The 16904-nt window shown below is 46.0% G+C and overlaps 1 protein-coding gene across 1 annotated transcript; it reads right to left on the reverse strand.

Moving 5' to 3' along the window:
* Window positions 1–353: 353 nt before the first annotated feature.
* Window positions 354–15852, reverse strand: slc23a4 (solute carrier family 23 member 4). The gene is made up of 12 exons (XM_018747170.2): window positions 15805–15852; window positions 14197–14337; window positions 13681–13838; window positions 4567–4726; window positions 3951–4132; window positions 3229–3349; window positions 2874–3030; window positions 2350–2603; window positions 1931–2095; window positions 1354–1462; window positions 986–1081; window positions 354–781 (listed from the first exon to the last, which is right to left on the reverse strand). The coding sequence occupies exons 1-12, from the start codon at window positions 15850–15852 to the stop codon at window positions 516–518; spliced, it is 1857 nt and encodes a 618-aa protein (XP_018602686.1). The 3' UTR covers window positions 354–515.
* Between the last annotated feature and the right edge of the window lie 1052 nt (window positions 15853–16904).

The raw sequence follows: 16904 nt of genomic DNA on the forward strand, positions 1-16904 counted from the left end.
TTAAGCAGCTCTTTCTAAAACATCTGGTAGGAATCCTGTGTAAATGAGGAACGCAGATACAAGTCCAATGCGAAATTCACGCTGCCATATTTAAAGCAGATTTCTACGAACTATTTATAGTGTAAACCACTGCTATTCAAGTAACTCTCTTTGTGAAAAAATAGTAATATTTAAAATGATCTTTGCGATAAATATGTTTATTATATACTTAAAAGCATTTACAACAGAACCCTTTTCACACCAGTGTAAAAAAAGTGTGTATTATTGGACTGAGTTCTGAAGTTTTTGTTTTACCAATAAAAATAAATGTAGAATTTTAGATACTGTGACTGTTGTCTACAAATAAAACTGTGCATTTAAGGACATACAGATGCCGAAAATAATAAAGTTAAGAGAGAAAAAACATGTGGCACAACTATAAAATAGCAAAAACAGGGAGATGTATGACATACAGAATCACTGAAGTCTTTAATTCAGGTTATGATGTCCAAGGCATCTCAGTGACCTCTAGGCATTCACAATGCCACTCCCACAATGATCTGTGTGGCATTAGCTTTTCCAGCCCCTTCCCTGCTCTCCAAAGAGTCCTTTTGGGGTTCCGTCGGTGCCCTGGGCCTTATGGGGGGACAGACGGGCATGCGCCACATGCAGGAGGAGGAGGAGGAAGAGAGAGAGCTCAGACCAAAGGGAAGGTCATAGACCTCGCCGCTCTCCAGAGTGTCATCCAAATCTTCATGGTGGGCTTCATTCCATGCTACGATGCCTCGTTCACGTTTGGACCCTAGTCGGTCCCAAGTAAGGTGGGCAGGAAAGAACACAACAGGGTCTCTGTTTCTTTCGCCATTTAATGTCAGACTTAAATGCTTTTAAAGTTAGTCCCTGAGTTGGGACTTCAAAAGAGCTTTACTTCAGACCCTGTACTCGTACCCTGGTTTAAACCCATATATGTACTACAGGTCCTCTTTAAAAATCAGGGGCTGTTTACCTGGAATCGTGTTGTCGAGCAGAAACCCAAGGAACCCCCCCACAAACATGCTGGTGGTCAACAGCACATGAAGCACCTGGTCAACTTCCACGACACCTGCAGAGACAAGCGTAAGAGTTATGCAGCAGGACCTCATTCATTACACGTCGACAACATTGTAAATATTTCAGCTACTCTGCTTTTAACACTGTTTTACTCAGATTTCTGTGTTTCTACTTCCTTTAGACTACAGAGCTCAACCTACACCCACACTAATTTAATCTTCCACTATCTCAGTGTTTTTCCTGCAAACTCGTCCCATTTCACCTGTTTCTAACTGATACCAACATGTATTTACTTGTTTACTATGTTTTTCTGCATATGTTTACCTGTTGCTATGGCAGAGGGGTTCTTAAAAATCCAGTTAGGAACTACCAAGCCAGTGAACATAGAAAATCCAAAGATAAAGATGTTTCTGGAGGAGTTCATGTCTGCATACTGGAGGAACAAAACAAAAGGGTTCAAGCGAAAATCAACCTTGAATCTGCACCACAATCGAATCCTACACGCTTTTCAATTAGTAAAAACACATTTAACTCCAGCTGTCAGTGTTACTCACAGGTATGTCAATGCTGCCCTGTTTGCATCAGTTTTTGCTCTGAAGCACAATGTAAGAGCTCGTCGCTCGTTCAAAAAGTTCTAGTTTACATTTATCTGATGCTTTTCTACAAAGCAACTTACAATGTTAAGATACTTAAAATTATTTACCCACTTATACAGCTGGGTAATTTTACTGAAGCAATTTAGGACAGGTACCTTGCTCAAGGGTACTACAGATAGGATTTAACTGTGCAACCTTTGGGTCCAAAGGCAGCAGCTCTACCAGTGGCCCAGCACCACCAGTGGCCCAACTGTAACTGGACTAGAGTAATATCGGTCAATGTAAATCCACGTATCCTAAAATACCTGCAGATTGGAAACTCCAGCAGCAGATATGACCCCAAACATGACCAAAAACATGCCACCAACAACTGGACTGGGTATTGTGGTGAAAATAGCGCCTATCTTTCCGAAGACCCCCATGATGACCATCAGGACCCCGCTGGCCACAATCACCATCCGACTCCCCACCTGCAGGGAGGACACTGAGTCAGTCCTGTAACATGTCCCCGAGTAGCCAAAATAAAGCTAGATATTATAATATACCACAGTCCTGAGCTATATCCAGACCCCCAGACTTACACCTCTACCCACTGGCAATCTTTAAGAGTCAACCCCTTGTCATAAAGGTACTTACATTTTATTTTAATTAAACTTACATTTTATTAAATGTACAGTACATTCTACCACTTACAATGTCAGTGAAAAAGCAGTGCTGTCCTCACCTTTGTGATGCCCAGTGCCCCTACATTCTCACTGTAGGACGTGGTCCCATTTCCTGTGCCCCACGCTCCAGCCAGCAGGCAGCCCACTCCCTCCATGCCCACACCTCGGTTGATGGCATGCCTGGGTGGAGGAGGGGCGCCCGACAACCGGGCACATGCGTGGTAGTCGCCTATTGACTCCACCATGGAGGAGATCACGCCAGCCAGGATCCCAAACACCCCTGCCAAACTCACAGTTGGTACACCCCATTGGCCTAGGGTTCAAAAATCAGTCATAGAAATCCAGGATGCCTTTCTTCCAAAGAAATCATTTTGGTTGATTACACTCGCAAAGCACTAAAATTACAACTAGACACGATAATAAATGAGTGAATGATAATATGTCAAAATAAATGTCATCAAAGTACTGATGTTAACCTAAAGCTCATTCTGTTACTGAAACCTAAGCCCTGTGTTTCCAAAAAGGTGTGCTGCCATATTTATTCATTCTAGAGAGGGATTAGCGAGAAAACTCTTTGTAATACCGGGGTAGGGGAACCTGAACCAGGGGGCCTGTCCGACCACATCTCCTTTAATGTCAGTACGGGCCAGGAAGCCGTATTTGCTTGGGTCCGACGGCAGCACTTCATACACAGTAAGAAGGTAGCATATGAGCCAGGAGAGTGTGATGCCAAGGAGCACCTGTGACAGGAAAAACACACACACACACAAAACATATACACATACAAGTATAGATTAACCAAGCCACGGATCATGAAATTAGGACTGACCAATGGCGTAAATGTTTTTATCACATTAGCCATAAACTAGTTGCACCCTTCCAGATTATTATCTTTATCTATGTTTATCACTGATGTCAACTTTGCCCTTTGGACTTACAGGAAGAATCTGGAAAATGTACACCCGAGAAGTGTGGAATCGTTTGGCCTTGCTGTAGGTGGGGACAGGAATCGTGATGCGTCGGAGGTATTGTGAAAACATGACAATCAAGGTTGTCGTCCTGTTTCAGAAAAGACACAGGTGTTTAGAACACTTGAAGCTGAAACCCTGTGCATATTTATTATGTTTTTTGCACACCTCTCCCTGACCTAACAGGGTTAATTTACTTCATTTAAATTGCTCCATTTGGCAATTTCCTGTTGTGAGGGGATCACATTACCATTATTCCTTATGGAAAAAATAATAATAGGTTTACGGACAAAAAATGTGCCTCCTAAAATTAGTTTGAAAACCAAAACAAGAGACATTTTTGTGCACGGCAATGACAAAACCAACATATTTTATCATATTTGTAACAAAGGGCATTATTTATAGCCTGCTGTTACGTGAGAGATGCGTGTATGTCAGGACTGTAATGTGAAGAGAGGCCATGCTAAACTGTTTACTGGACCTTTACTTTACCTCACCCAAGTTTACCCAAAATTTTTTGAATAACATTCATAGCTGAATAAATTGGTGATACTGTCATTTATTTTGGACTACAGTTTCAACGTAGCTAAAAATAAAAATAATTTTGGATGCTATTGTATAGAGCAAGGCGGAGAAAAATGGCAGAAGAGAGCCATGTTTGGACTCCGACGGTGATGAGATGAGTTACACACATGGCAGCGATGGCCCAGTGGTTTCCGGCATTGGCTCCAGCCGATTCAAAGAGTGACAACCCGATCAACGAGATGGTGGGAGCGATGGTCAGGGGTCCAATGAACCGCATGAAGAAGCCGATGAGCCCCGAGAAGCCTACCAGGATCTGGAAACAGGAAGCTACCATGATAGAACCCTGCAGCTGTGTGATGAGACACACAGAGAGACACAAAGACACAAAAGAAAGACGCTGAAATGGATGAATCGACAAGGCAGAGACAAACACACTAGGGGATAGACAATACAATTTTTTTTTAACAAAAAGTGAAGCACAAACTCAAAGTCAACAGCAAATGACATAGTGGTTAAAGCTGGCTATGAAAGACCCAAGCTGCCTTCCGCCTTTGTTCCCTTGAGCAAGGTAATTACCCTGACCTGATAAAGTAAAGCTACCCAGCTCTAAATGGGTAAATCAATGTAAGCAGCTTAACAATGCAACTCACTTTGGAGAACAGGGTCAGTTAAATAAATAAACATAAAACTGTCAGATATTAATCATCCCCTACAGTGAGAAAAACCAATTTAAAGAGAATAGGTGCTGTACAGTGGTGCAGCGGATGACTGGGCGGACCTCACCTCCCTTATGCGGCTCTGCCATACTTCAACAAACTCAGACGAAGATGTGTTCACCAGAGAGGCATTCTGGGTCCAGGCTGGACACGTCCACTCTGGCATGGATAGTAAAGCCAGGGACGGGGAGAGGAAGGTAAATGTCCCTCCCTGAAGAATGGGCAGCCTGGTATGAGAAGGGGGAAATTACAGGTATTAATTTCTTAAAGAAGCACAAATCTCTAAATGGACTTAAACAACTGAGGGATGAATTTGAGCTTCAGACAAAATATTATTATTAGTTATCAGTTGTCGATGATCAGTAACAAAACCAATTGGAATATTTTCCATTGTGGGGGCATGGTGGCGCAGTGGGTTTGGCTGGGTCCTGCATTCTGGTGGGTCTGGGGTTCAAGTCCTGCTTGGGGTGCCTTGTGATGGACTGGCGTCCCGTCCTGGATGTGCCCCCTCCCCCTCCAGCCTTGCGCCGTATGTTGCCGGGTTAGGCTCCGGCTCGCCGTGACCCTGCTTGGGACAAGTGTGTGTGTGTGTGTGTGTATTTTCCATCAGATGACTCCTAACAGTGAAGGATGTACATTTAGCACTGTAGATACAGTACCAGTCAAAAGTCTGGAAACTCTTACACCCTCCTCAGCGCAACGAGGATCACCTGCGGCGGATCAGGGGATGGAAGCATGAAAGGGAGGTTCGGAGTACACGCAGACGCGGAACCTTGTTCAGCCCTGCTCATCGCTCTTCATGTGCTCACCGATCTACCTACCTTCCCTGTTCTACCCGTCCTCAACCCTGTTCTCCCATTGCCTCTCCCTTCCTCCTCTCGACTCCATGGTTTCCACGATCTCCTGTTTGTCTCACGGATTACAGCTTTGGATTGTCCCTTTTGTTCATCGGCAACCCTTGGCTTGTTTTGTGACTACATTTCCTGGATTCCCCTATTAAACTCCAACGCTCTGCACTTGGGTCTGATGCCTTCCTTCCAGTGTGACAGCATGATAGAAGGTTCTGCCTCAAAGTCAGACCCAGCAGAATCAGAGCGCTTCCAGCATGCACTCGTTTCTCATGGAGCTTTGCTGGGAGCGCATGAACAAGCTCTCACTCGCCTTCACAAAGCTCTGCAGAATCTGATCAGCGCGTTCCGGTGCAACGGGATACCACCGCATACTGAGCGCGCCCAGTATGCACCCCCTTCCGCCCTCTCTGGGCCAGCGCCCAAACAAGACCCACGGCTGGCCACCCCTGCAAGGTATGATGGCACCTCTGCACGCTGCGCTGGTTTTCTGCTACAGTGTGAGCTCATCTTTTCCAGCTTGCCACAGGTGTATCACTCAGAGCAGAGCCGGATTACTTACCTGGTTGCTCTCCTGACTGGTCGAGCGCTGGACTGGGCCACCACCGCATGGGGGCACTGTTCCTAGTACTCATATGAGGACTTCAAAGCCTGCTTCCGGGCAGTGTTTGGGCTTCCCGCATCAACCAGGCTGCCAGCAAATGCCTCCTGGACCTGGCGCAAGGCAATCACTCAACAGCAGATTATGCGGTGGAGTTCAGGACCCTTTCAGAGCTCAGTGGCTGGGACCAGACTGCCCTACTCGCCTGTTTTTGACACGGACTGAATCCCAGGCTATGAAAGGAGCTGGCATTCTGGGGCAAAAAGTGGACGCTCAATCGGTTTATCGAGACCACCATCACACTTGACAACCTCGCCCGGGACCGCAAGCCTAGCCTGAGACCCACTCTGGCGACCTGTTCCCTATTGCAGAAAACATCTGAACCCATGCAGCTAGGGCATGGCTGCTTCACCACAGAGGAACGGCAGTGGAGACTCCGAAGCAACCTGTGTCTCTACTGCGGAAACCCGGGGCATCTCCAAGTTGACTATCCGGTCCATCCAGAGCCCCAGGTGAGTGGAATCCTTAGATGCAACCGTCTCATGGTCCCCATTGTTCTGTCCTGGGGCACCACCACAATTAAAGCCCAAGCATTGGTGGAATCAGGGGCTGCAGGTTGCATCATGGACACCTCGTTTGCAAAGACACACCAGGTTCCCAGATGCCTGTGTAAGGTCCGGATGAGGTTGAACGCCTTGGACAGACAGCCACTGGGAAAGGGGTTTGTGGATACCCAGACCAGTCCTATACACAAAGAACAATTACAATTCTACCTGATTTTTTTGCCCGAGACCCCGGTCATTCTTGGTTTCCCATGGCTATCCCTGCACGACCCGGTCTTTAAATGGAGCACGGGAGGACTGGTGTCGTGGGGGCCGCAATATTAGGGAACGTGCTTGTGGCTCTCCTGCTGAGCCATTTCTGTCGAGTGTGCAGACTCTCCCCCGCAGGTTGACATTCCCTCAGAATATCAGGACCTGACTGAGGTGTTCAGTATGGAGCAAGCAGCAGTACTTCCTCCACATCGGCCCTGGGATTGCACCATCGATCTCCTCCCAGGAGTGATGGATCTACCCCCTATCCATACCCGAGCAGCAGGCCATGCAGGGCTACATCACTGAAGCCCTTTTGGCAGGTATTATACGTCCTTCCACCTCCCCTGCTTCGGCTGGTTTCTTTTTTGTGGAAAAGAAAGATGGGGGCCTTCGCCCCTGTATAGATTATCAGGGTCTCAACAGCGTCACTGCGAAATACCCTCACCCCTTGCATCTTATCACAGCTGCCCTTGAACACATGCATCATGCACAGTAGTTCACTAAGATAGACTTGCGTAGCGCTTATAACCTTATCTGAAACCGGGAGGGGTACAAGTGATAACTGCTTTTAGCACTGCCCTGGGTCATTATGAAGATTTATTAATGCCGTTCGGCCTTGCTAACGCCCCCAGTGTTTTTCAGTCTTTTGTTAACCATGTCTTTTGGAATCTCATCAATAACGGAGTTCTGGTCTATTTAGATGACATCCTCATCTACTCCCCATCCTGGAAACAACACGTGGAGTTGGTCCGTCAAGTGCTGCGCCGGTTACTGCAGCATCGCCTCTTCGTTAAGGCAGAGAAGTGCCTTTACCACCAAACGCAGGTCTCTTTTCTAGGGTTTGTGCTCAGTAAGGACGGCAGAGTCATGGATCCGGACAAGGTCAGGGCTGTCCTCCAACAGTCAAGACCTACCACTGTGAAGGCCCTCCAACAATTTCTCAGGTTTGCCAATTTCTATCGGCGTTTCACTATGACTTTCAGCACCCTGGCCGCCCCTCTGACAGCCCTAACCTCTACCAAGGCAGGACGACTCCCCTGGACGGAGGAGGCACAACGAGTCTTCGAGGCCCTGAAATGTCGGTTCACCTCAGCCCCTATCCTCCGTCACTCGGATCCAGACAAGCTGTTTGTGGTAAAAGTGGACGCCTCAGAAACCAGGGTAGGGGCCGTGCTTTCACAATGCCAGGGTGATCTGCCCAAACTGTATCCATCTGCCTTCTTTTCTAAGAAGATGTCCCAGGCAGAAAAAAATTATGACATCGGGAACCGGGATCTCTTGGCCGTGAAACTGGCATTGGAAGAGTGGAGACACTGGCTCGAGGGAGCCTGACACCCATTCGTTGTCCTCACAGATCATAAAAATCTGGAATACCTGCAGATGGCAAGTTGACTCAACCCCCGACAAGCCAGATGGACCCTCTTCTTTACGCGTTTCAATTTCACGGTGACCTACCGGCCTGGCAGTAAAAACACCAAGGCCGATGCTCTGTCCCACACATACGAGTGGGAACCAGCCGAATGAGACCCAGGCTTTATCCTGCCCCGGACCTGCTTCATAGCTCCTCTTCAATTGGACTTTTCTCAAGACTTCACCCAAGCCCAGACAGTCGAGCCCAAACCCCCAGGTAAGCCCACCAGGAATCAGTATGTGCCCCCACAGATGCGGGCCACTATCTTGCAGTGGGCCCATGACCATCGTGCCGCAGGCCACCTTGGGTTCAGCAAGACCCAGATGCTCCTGCAGAAATATTTCTGGTGACCATCGCTAGCCGAGGACACTCAGGACTACGTTTGGGCGTGTCAGATCTGTACCCAGGCCAAGCCTTCGAACAAACAACCTGCTGGACTCCTGGAACCCCTACTGGTGCCCAATCGCCCATGGTCACACATCGCACTGGACTTCTTGGTAGACCTTCCCAACTCAGAAGGTACGACCACTATCATGACTGTGGTTGACAGGTTCTCCAGGGCTTGCCAGTTGGTACCCCTTCCCACACTCCCTACAGTGTTAGAGACAGTGGAACTCCTGTTTCTCTACGTGCTTCGCCTCTTTGGACTACCGGAGGACATCATATCTGACCGGGACTACAGTTCACATCCCGACTATGGAAGGCCTTTTGGCGAAAGTTGGGAGTTTCCGTGAGTTTAACCTCGGGATACCATCCGTAGGAAAATGGACAAGTTGAACGACTGCACCGGGACATAAGCCAGTTCCTGCGCAGTTACTGTAACGAACAACCGTGACAATGGGTGTGATACTTACCATGGGCCGAGTATGCCCATACCTAATTGACTCATGTTTCCACAGGCTGTACCCCATTCCAGTGCATGTTAGGCTACCAGCCCCCTTTGTTTCCCTGGCAGCCCGGCTCCTGCGACGTCCCGGTCATGGACGCCTGGTACCGAGCCAGCGCAAGGGTATGGCAGACTGTCCGACGACACCTTCTTCGTAGCCAGGCCCAAGTGAATCAGCAGGTGGACCGCCAGAGGCGTCCGCTCTCCTTCTTGCCTGGGTAGAGGGTCTGACTGTCCACCAGGGGTCTTTAGGGGACATACCTGTCAAAAAACTCAGTCCCCGATACATTGGTCCATTCAAGGTTCTACGCTATGTCACTCCGGTCTCCTACCGCCTCCAGCTGCCACAACACCTGAGGATCCATCCGACGTTCCACTCATCATTTCTCAAGCCCTGCGCCGCGTCCTTGCACCAACCACCACTTGACTCGCCACCTCCGCTTCCCCAGCAGGATAGAGGAACGCCTGCCTATGTGGTCCGAGCACTGCTGGATTCCCGTCGACAGGGTGGAGTCCTCCAATACCTGGTTGACGGGGAGGGCTGAGGGCTGTGGCCGCGTGTGATGTGTTGAACCTGGACCTGATCAGTGCTTTTCATAGAGACCATCCGGACTGTCCCGCACCCAGGCCCCGGGGCTGTCCGCCTGGTCGTCACAGCGTGGCTGGAGCTGCTTGTTGGGGGGGGGTACTGTCACGTCCCCCTCAGCGCAATGAGGATCACCTCCGGCGGATCAGGGGATGGAAGTATAACAGGGAGGTTCGGAGCACACGCAGACGCGGAACCTTGTTCAGCCCTGCTCATCGCTCTTCGTGTGCTCACCAATCTACCTACCTTCCCTGTTCTACCCGTCCTCAACCCTGTTCTCCCGTCGCCTCTCCCTTCCTCCTCTCGACTCCACGGTTTCCACGATCTCCTGCTTGCCTCATGGATTACGGCTTTCAGCTTGTCCCTTTGATTACATTTGTTCATTGGCGACCCTTGGCTTGTTTTGTGACTATTTCTTGGATTCCCCTATTAAACTACGATGCTCTGCACTTGGGTCCTTCCGGTGCGACAGCATGATAGAAACACCTAACCAGTAAGGGTTTTCATTTGTTTTTACAATTATATGAATACATAGAATAATACTAAAGATGTCACAAGCATGAAATAACAGATACGGAGTTATGCAATGCAAAATATAATGCAAAAAATCTTAAAGTAGCCACCTTTTGTGTTGATGGCCGCTTTGCACTCTCTTGGTGTTCTCTCAACTTGCTTCGTGAGAAGCCACCTGGGATGAATTTTCCAACAGTCTTGAAAAAATTCTCACAAATGCTGAGCTCTTTTTTCCGCTTTTCCTTCACAGTCACGTCCAACTAACCCTGAATCAGTTCTACGAGGTTTAGGTCAGGTGATATTTTCCAACTTTAAATTTCACTGAAGTTCTACATGAAAACTTCTTGTTCAGGGGGGCATTACAACACACTGTCAAAAACCGCTTGCCCTGAGTGGGAACGCAGTGAACCGCAGCCTAACCCGGTAACACAAGGCACAAGGCTGGAGGGGAAGGGGACACACCCAAGATGGGATGCCAGTCCATAGCAAACCCCAAGCAGGACTTGAACCCCAAACCCACCAGACAGTGGGACACGGCCAAGCCCACTGAGTCACCATGCCCCTCAGGGCATTACAAAGTATATATATATATATATATATACACACACACACACACACACACACACACACACACACATTTTCAGAACCGCTTGTCCCTTACGGGGTCACGGGGAACCGGAGCCTACCCGGCAACACAGGGCGTAAGGCCGGAGGAGGAAGGGGACACACCCAGGACGGGACGCCAGTCCGCCGCAAGGCACCCCAAGTGGGACTTGAACCCCAGACCCACCGGAGAGCAGGACTGCGGTCCAACCCACTGCGCCACCGCACCCCCTTCTATATATATATATTTTTTTTTAAATAAATTCATACATCATCTCAACCTCATAATCTTTGTTTGTCATAGGAACACATTTCAAGCATTTAAGCACAAGCCTTTAGATTGAAATATTTTTGAGATCATGAAAAACATGTTCGGTGAAGTGTGTCCAGACTTTTGACTGATACTATACAGGTGCTTAAAAACAGGTGCAGTTGTTTGTTTAAGGTTTGAGATTCTGGTTGATGGTGTTTCTTGCCCTCAACCACTCTCATGTCCAAGGTTCCAAGGGAGATCAGGCCCAAGAGAGTTGAGTGAGAATGGGTTTGCGGAATGTGCCTTGAGTGAGCTGGATTCCTCCTTAATCGGATGGAAATTCCAGCCTAATCCTATTACAGGTCCCAGCCTCAGCAAACTGAGAAGTGAGCAGCCCCTCATGTAACTGTAACCGCTCTTGAAGCTGTGCAGCTCTGAAACTTCAGTCCTCCTCATCTTAAGAGGTCACACTCCGTGAATAGTGCCTACAGTACGCAACTCATTATTTCGTGGTTGGCTGAAATCATTCCGGCATGACTGCTGGTTTGCTTGCTATTATAAAATGCAGCTCGGGTGACCTTATCGTGAATCACGAGACTCCATACTCAAAAATATTAGTCAGATAGACACAGATACAGGCATGCCACGAAAAGAGTGATCCAGCTTTTTGTACATATACATAAAAGTATATATATGTCTATGTATATATATATAAATATATATATATACTGAATATGTACAGTATATATACACAGTAGATATATATATATATATATATATATATATATATATATATATATATATATATATTGTTGAAACAAGTCTACACACTCATATAAGCACATACTGGGACTGGCAGACCTCATTTATACACTACGAGTCGCATGACCGGAAATCAATGAATCACAGGAGGAGAAAAAATACCACTTACAGTAATACTTTGGGCCCCTTTCTCTTGCTAAATTGAGTATTAATTATGCCAAAGGCTTTTCTAAAACACTGAGGGCACTCTGATGTCCCCTTTTCACCTAAAGTCATATGTCCAGTAAGTGGTAAAAACCCCCAAAGCTGTAGCGTTTCGTGGTTTGCCCAGATTTCAGAATAAACCACAAGGAAAGGCTAGTTAGTGTTTTCAAATCCAATACCTCAGTGTCACTTTTTTCAATTAATCCATTTAATCCATTTTTATTAAAGCCCAATTAATCTGATTTGTACAGTGGTAAGAATGGAGCACTGGCACAGTGAGAGCCCACATTGTATCCTCTGTGTCCACACTCAGTGACAGTCTGAGAACAATGACCCCCTACTGCAATGAGATATATAATGTCCTGTACTCTTGGCGTGGTTTTCACACGTTACTTCACTGAACCTACCTTTAATACAACATAATTCATCTCATTGTACAGTAGTAATCATAGATCGTACTGTCTAATACACACAATGAGGGACCACCCTTTATCAGGAGACTGGTGGTTAGAGCTGCTGCTCTTGGAGCCAAAGGTTGCTAGTTCAGATCCCACCTCCAGCTGCAGTACCCTGGGTACTTCTCATAAATAGCTCTAGTACAATTACTCAACTGGGTAAATAACTGTAAACAGTTTAATATCACTTTTGAGAGAAGTGTCAGATAAATGTACCATGTTCTCTTTTACCGGGTTAGCCTGGCGCAATGGCGACTGTAAATGATTTTCCCAGAATTCTACAGTGAATCAACAGAGCTTAGTTAAAAATCAAACAATAATGCTGTGTTGCATATTAACTTGCATAACTGTGCTCTAGCCAATTGGAGGGCCTTGGCATTCGTCTGGTGAGCTTTCAAATCTCCTGCAGCAAACCAAATACATAGTTTGAATCAAAGTCAAAAGAGAGCTTGTTGGGATAAAGTCAGAAAAACATTAAAGACACATTATTGATTTCAGCTCCTTAAATTGCCTGACTTGGTCACTTCAGGTCTTTAAGTAGTGCCACCACAAATCAGGAATTTTTCATCACTTTTCAAGACTTTAATCTTAGATAATTTCTGATTTATTAAAAATCATCAAGACAGTGTTGCTTCTTATATCCCTGCTTATACTACATTTGTTGCTTTAATCTCATCATATATGAAATTAAATATATATGGGTGTCATATCTAGTTCAAATATGTGTGTCTCCACGGAGCACAGCAGCGAATGAACAGATAAAACAGCTGGAATCACATTTGGTTTTATTAGGTTAATGTGCAACATGTGCAATGGAGGTAACATATTCCAGTTGTGAACTAATCAGAGAATTACACGCCATGGGAGAACCTTGGTCAGGCTCACTGCGCTAAAAGAAACTGTCACTGGGATCATAAAGCACTAGAGTCCATCTACCAAAGTTCACAAGACCGTGTGTGTACAGTGGCCGCTAAACCAAGACCTGAAACGAAGTGTTTTGGAAATGTCACCAACTCTGGCCAGTGATACATTACTATGTACAATCTCCTCGCTGGAATCTGCATTGTGGTCAAAAACCGTGCTGCTTTCAACTTTCAAACCCTCAGTAAGGTTTCTGATTAAATTCCACATTAAACAGCAGAAGAAGTTTAAGCCGTTACCCTAAAAGTGGAAATTATTCACGACTGCAATGGTCAAATCTCAGTGACCGCTCCGGCCCCCCAGGGAGGTAGTACAGGACCTACCTGACGCCAAAAGTGACCTGCAGCAGGGTGCAGAGTCCCGACACAAAGAAGATGGTGCTGATGAGGTGGCTTTGGGTGAGGGAATCATGCTGCAGACACAGTCCCTGGGACAGGATGAGCGGGATGGCGATGATGCCACCGAACGCCGTAAGGCAGTGCTGAGGGAGAAGGGGGGGGGGGGGGGGGGGTGATCAATGTTGACACTGACCAGAGTGCTTAACATCGCCAACATGTGTAGTAAGAAGGGCATATTTTATTGTTCAGCAGTGCAGTCTTGCAAAGACAGGCCAGGTTTGGTAGCCATGGTGACCAAAGACTAGTTATAACTGGTAATTATAACTACACACTGACCTCACGCTGGTACTGCAATGTGAGAGTGACAAATTAAAAACAATATAAATCACGGGTTTCCAATATGGCTCAACATGACTCTTATGCCAGGGCCTGTTAATAAGTAGCTTCATTGATCAATATGTTAGAACCTAATTATTAACTCTGCTGTGAAACTGCTCCCACCTGAATGCCCAGAATGATGCACAGGTACCAGGGCGGGACATCTGTGACGCAGTATGCCAGTCTATTTCGGTCATCCTCTTCTGACAGATCCTTTGCCTGGCGGCCTTCACCATCGGGAAGCTCACAGAAGCGTTCCACCCCCTCAGTCAGATGGCAAAAAGTGCAGTTCAGTCTCCCATGCAGTACAGTGTGGTGAAGATAAAATTGTTTATCTGTGTTAATTATATTAAGGTCGAGCCATGTGCTTCAAGGAAGGTGGTAATAAAAACAAGACATAACAGTATGTGCTCTGGTGTCACATGTACATTTACATTTATTCATTCCACAAACGCTTTTCTCCAAAGCGATTTACCGTGTTAAGGTACCTGCAATTACTTACCCATTTTTACAGCTGGGTAATTTTACTGGAGCAATTTTGGGTAAGTACCTTGCTCACGGGTACTACATTGGTAAGTGAGATTCAGACAGGCAACCTTCAGATAAAACAGCAACAGTGCTAACCACTATAGTATCAGTTAACCCCTATACAGTGCTGCTGGAAAGTATGTGAACCCTATATGAATGGTCATTATAAAATATGTAGAAAATGTATGAAATATTAAAATAAAGTTATAAAATCTAAATGTTAACCTTATAAAATTAATAAATAACTATGTTTTACACACTTGATCCTACTTACCTACTTGGTTTAACCAATGCAACTTGTGCTTCACTTACTTTTGCACCCGCACTACTTCTGTGTTTCTACTACACACGATTTACTCTAAAGCTACATATGGAATTAGTCATTATACACCTATTATGTCAGATGAGAAAAACTAATTCTCATTAAATAACAATTTTGTGGTAAAACTAAGGGACACAAGAGGTTCACATGCTTTCAACCAACACTGTATTACAGTGCAGGTATAAAATACACATGAATATTACTAATCCTGTAAAAACAGCTGTTGTATTTCATCTTAGAGTAAGTGAAAATGAAAGTGGATTACATGTCAACTGGTCCAGTAGTCCAAACAACGATCTTCGTAAAAAAGCAAAAGAGGTGCATTTCTCCTGAGATACAGCAGATGGTGGGAAATGTGACCCGCAGAGCCCACCAGATACCTACCCAAAATAGTGAACCCTCTTCTAAGCCCCCCACAGCTCCAATCATCGTACCCTTGCATGACAACCCCTCTATCTTAACTGGGGGCATTAAGGTTCAGTACCTCTGACAACAAACTGTCACCCTCATCAGAGACCACTAGTGCTTCATGAATTTTGCAATGCAATATGCAGTTAAGCACTGCCTATTTAATCACTTCGGTGTGTTTACTTCTGCAACTTTGCCCAGTTTCACATAACTCACTGACTATAATGTTCATTTAAATTTCATTACCAGTAATAAGAGAAATTCTGCCAACAGAGATATTCTCGTTCTTAGATCATTTGCCAGGAACCAAACCATACCCAGAATAAATGAAGAAATCCTATAACTAGGATAAAAATATTATAGTCAATTGTATGTTAGTCAAAACTATGAACGGTTTGAATGCACGTAACACAAAGCAGCAGCATAAAGAGCTCATATCATATTATGTTATGTTACATTACACTACTACTCACAGTGAAGGCATAGTTGTCCAGACCATTGTGTTCCTTCTCAGGAGCCATTGAGCAGAGTTCAGCATGGGAACGTGAACCACGAGTAGAGCACAGGGTGTGGAGGGCATGGAGAGAGGGACAAGAAAGAGAGGGAGAGATACATGGGGTGGGAGAGTGAAAGAGAGAGAGAGAGAGAGAGGAAGGAAAGGGGAAAAAGAACGAAGGAGGGTTGGAGAAAGGGACTGGGAAAAGATGGAGGGAGGCAAGAGGCTGGAAAGACATACTATAAGGATGGGGCAGAAAGTAGGGGCTTAATATGAGACAGCAGGAGACAAGAGACCAAATACCTACAAACCACTGGTGTTGTCAGATTATAGACAATAAACCTCTACAACAGGTCATATGAGGCCAGTTATATCGGATGTGTAGACAGCCAGAGGCAGGCACACACACACACACACACACACACACACACACACACACACACACACACACACACACACACACACACACCAAAGCCAGATGTGTTGCACCAAGAGGAAATTCAGATTTTATAAAACAGAACAGCACAAACAAATCTAAATGCATAATAGAACTGAACAACTTAAGCCAGGAATATCAGAGGTCACACTGAGAATGATTCACAGAAAATATGTTAATGACGCATTGAAACTACCCCCTCGTCATCATTTACACCTGGTGTAAAGTGCAAGTGACGGAATGTCCCTGTTATAATGTTAACTTTAACTGCAACATTAACGATGGGTTAATGCTTCATTAGCACATATAAGAATTTTGATTTACTGGATCCCCTAAAGTTTTTTTGCAACCTTGCTGCAGGGTACCAATGACTGCCTTCCTCGACCAATGGGATCAGCAACCATGACCTCTGCCTCCATGCAGTTTAGCTCTGCCTGACAGACTTACTGGACTTTTGTGCTGGACACATCCTCACAGGTCCCCATCACCACAATAATGTCCAGGAGGAGCCAACTGCCACAAGTACTTGGACCCCCAGAGGTTTATGGTTCTCCCCTTTGTATTGAGAAATTTTGTTTTCCTCTCCTCAACTGCCAACTACTGAGGAGCTACATAGATATTCTCCCCCACCTGGAACAGCA

The sequence above is a fragment of the Scleropages formosus genome, chromosome 2, assembly GCF_900964775.1.
Source record: "Scleropages formosus chromosome 2, fSclFor1.1, whole genome shotgun sequence".
Lineage (NCBI taxonomy): Eukaryota > Metazoa > Chordata > Actinopteri > Osteoglossiformes > Osteoglossidae > Scleropages > Scleropages formosus.

Bases quoted from the DNA above. Each gene is read 5' to 3' on its own strand.
- slc23a4 (XM_018747170.2), bottom strand. From the start codon at position 15,852: ATGGCTCCTGAGAAGGAACACAATGGTCTGGACAACTATGCCTTCACT. The intron at 14,338-15,804 runs GTGAGTAGTAGT...CATCTGACTGAG, and splicing joins TGGACAACTATGCCTTCACT to GGGGTGGAACGCTTCTGTGA. The intron at 1,082-1,353 runs GTAAACATATGC...TTGTCTCTGCAG, and splicing joins CCCCTCTGCCATAGCAACAG to GTGTCGTGGAAGTTGACCAG.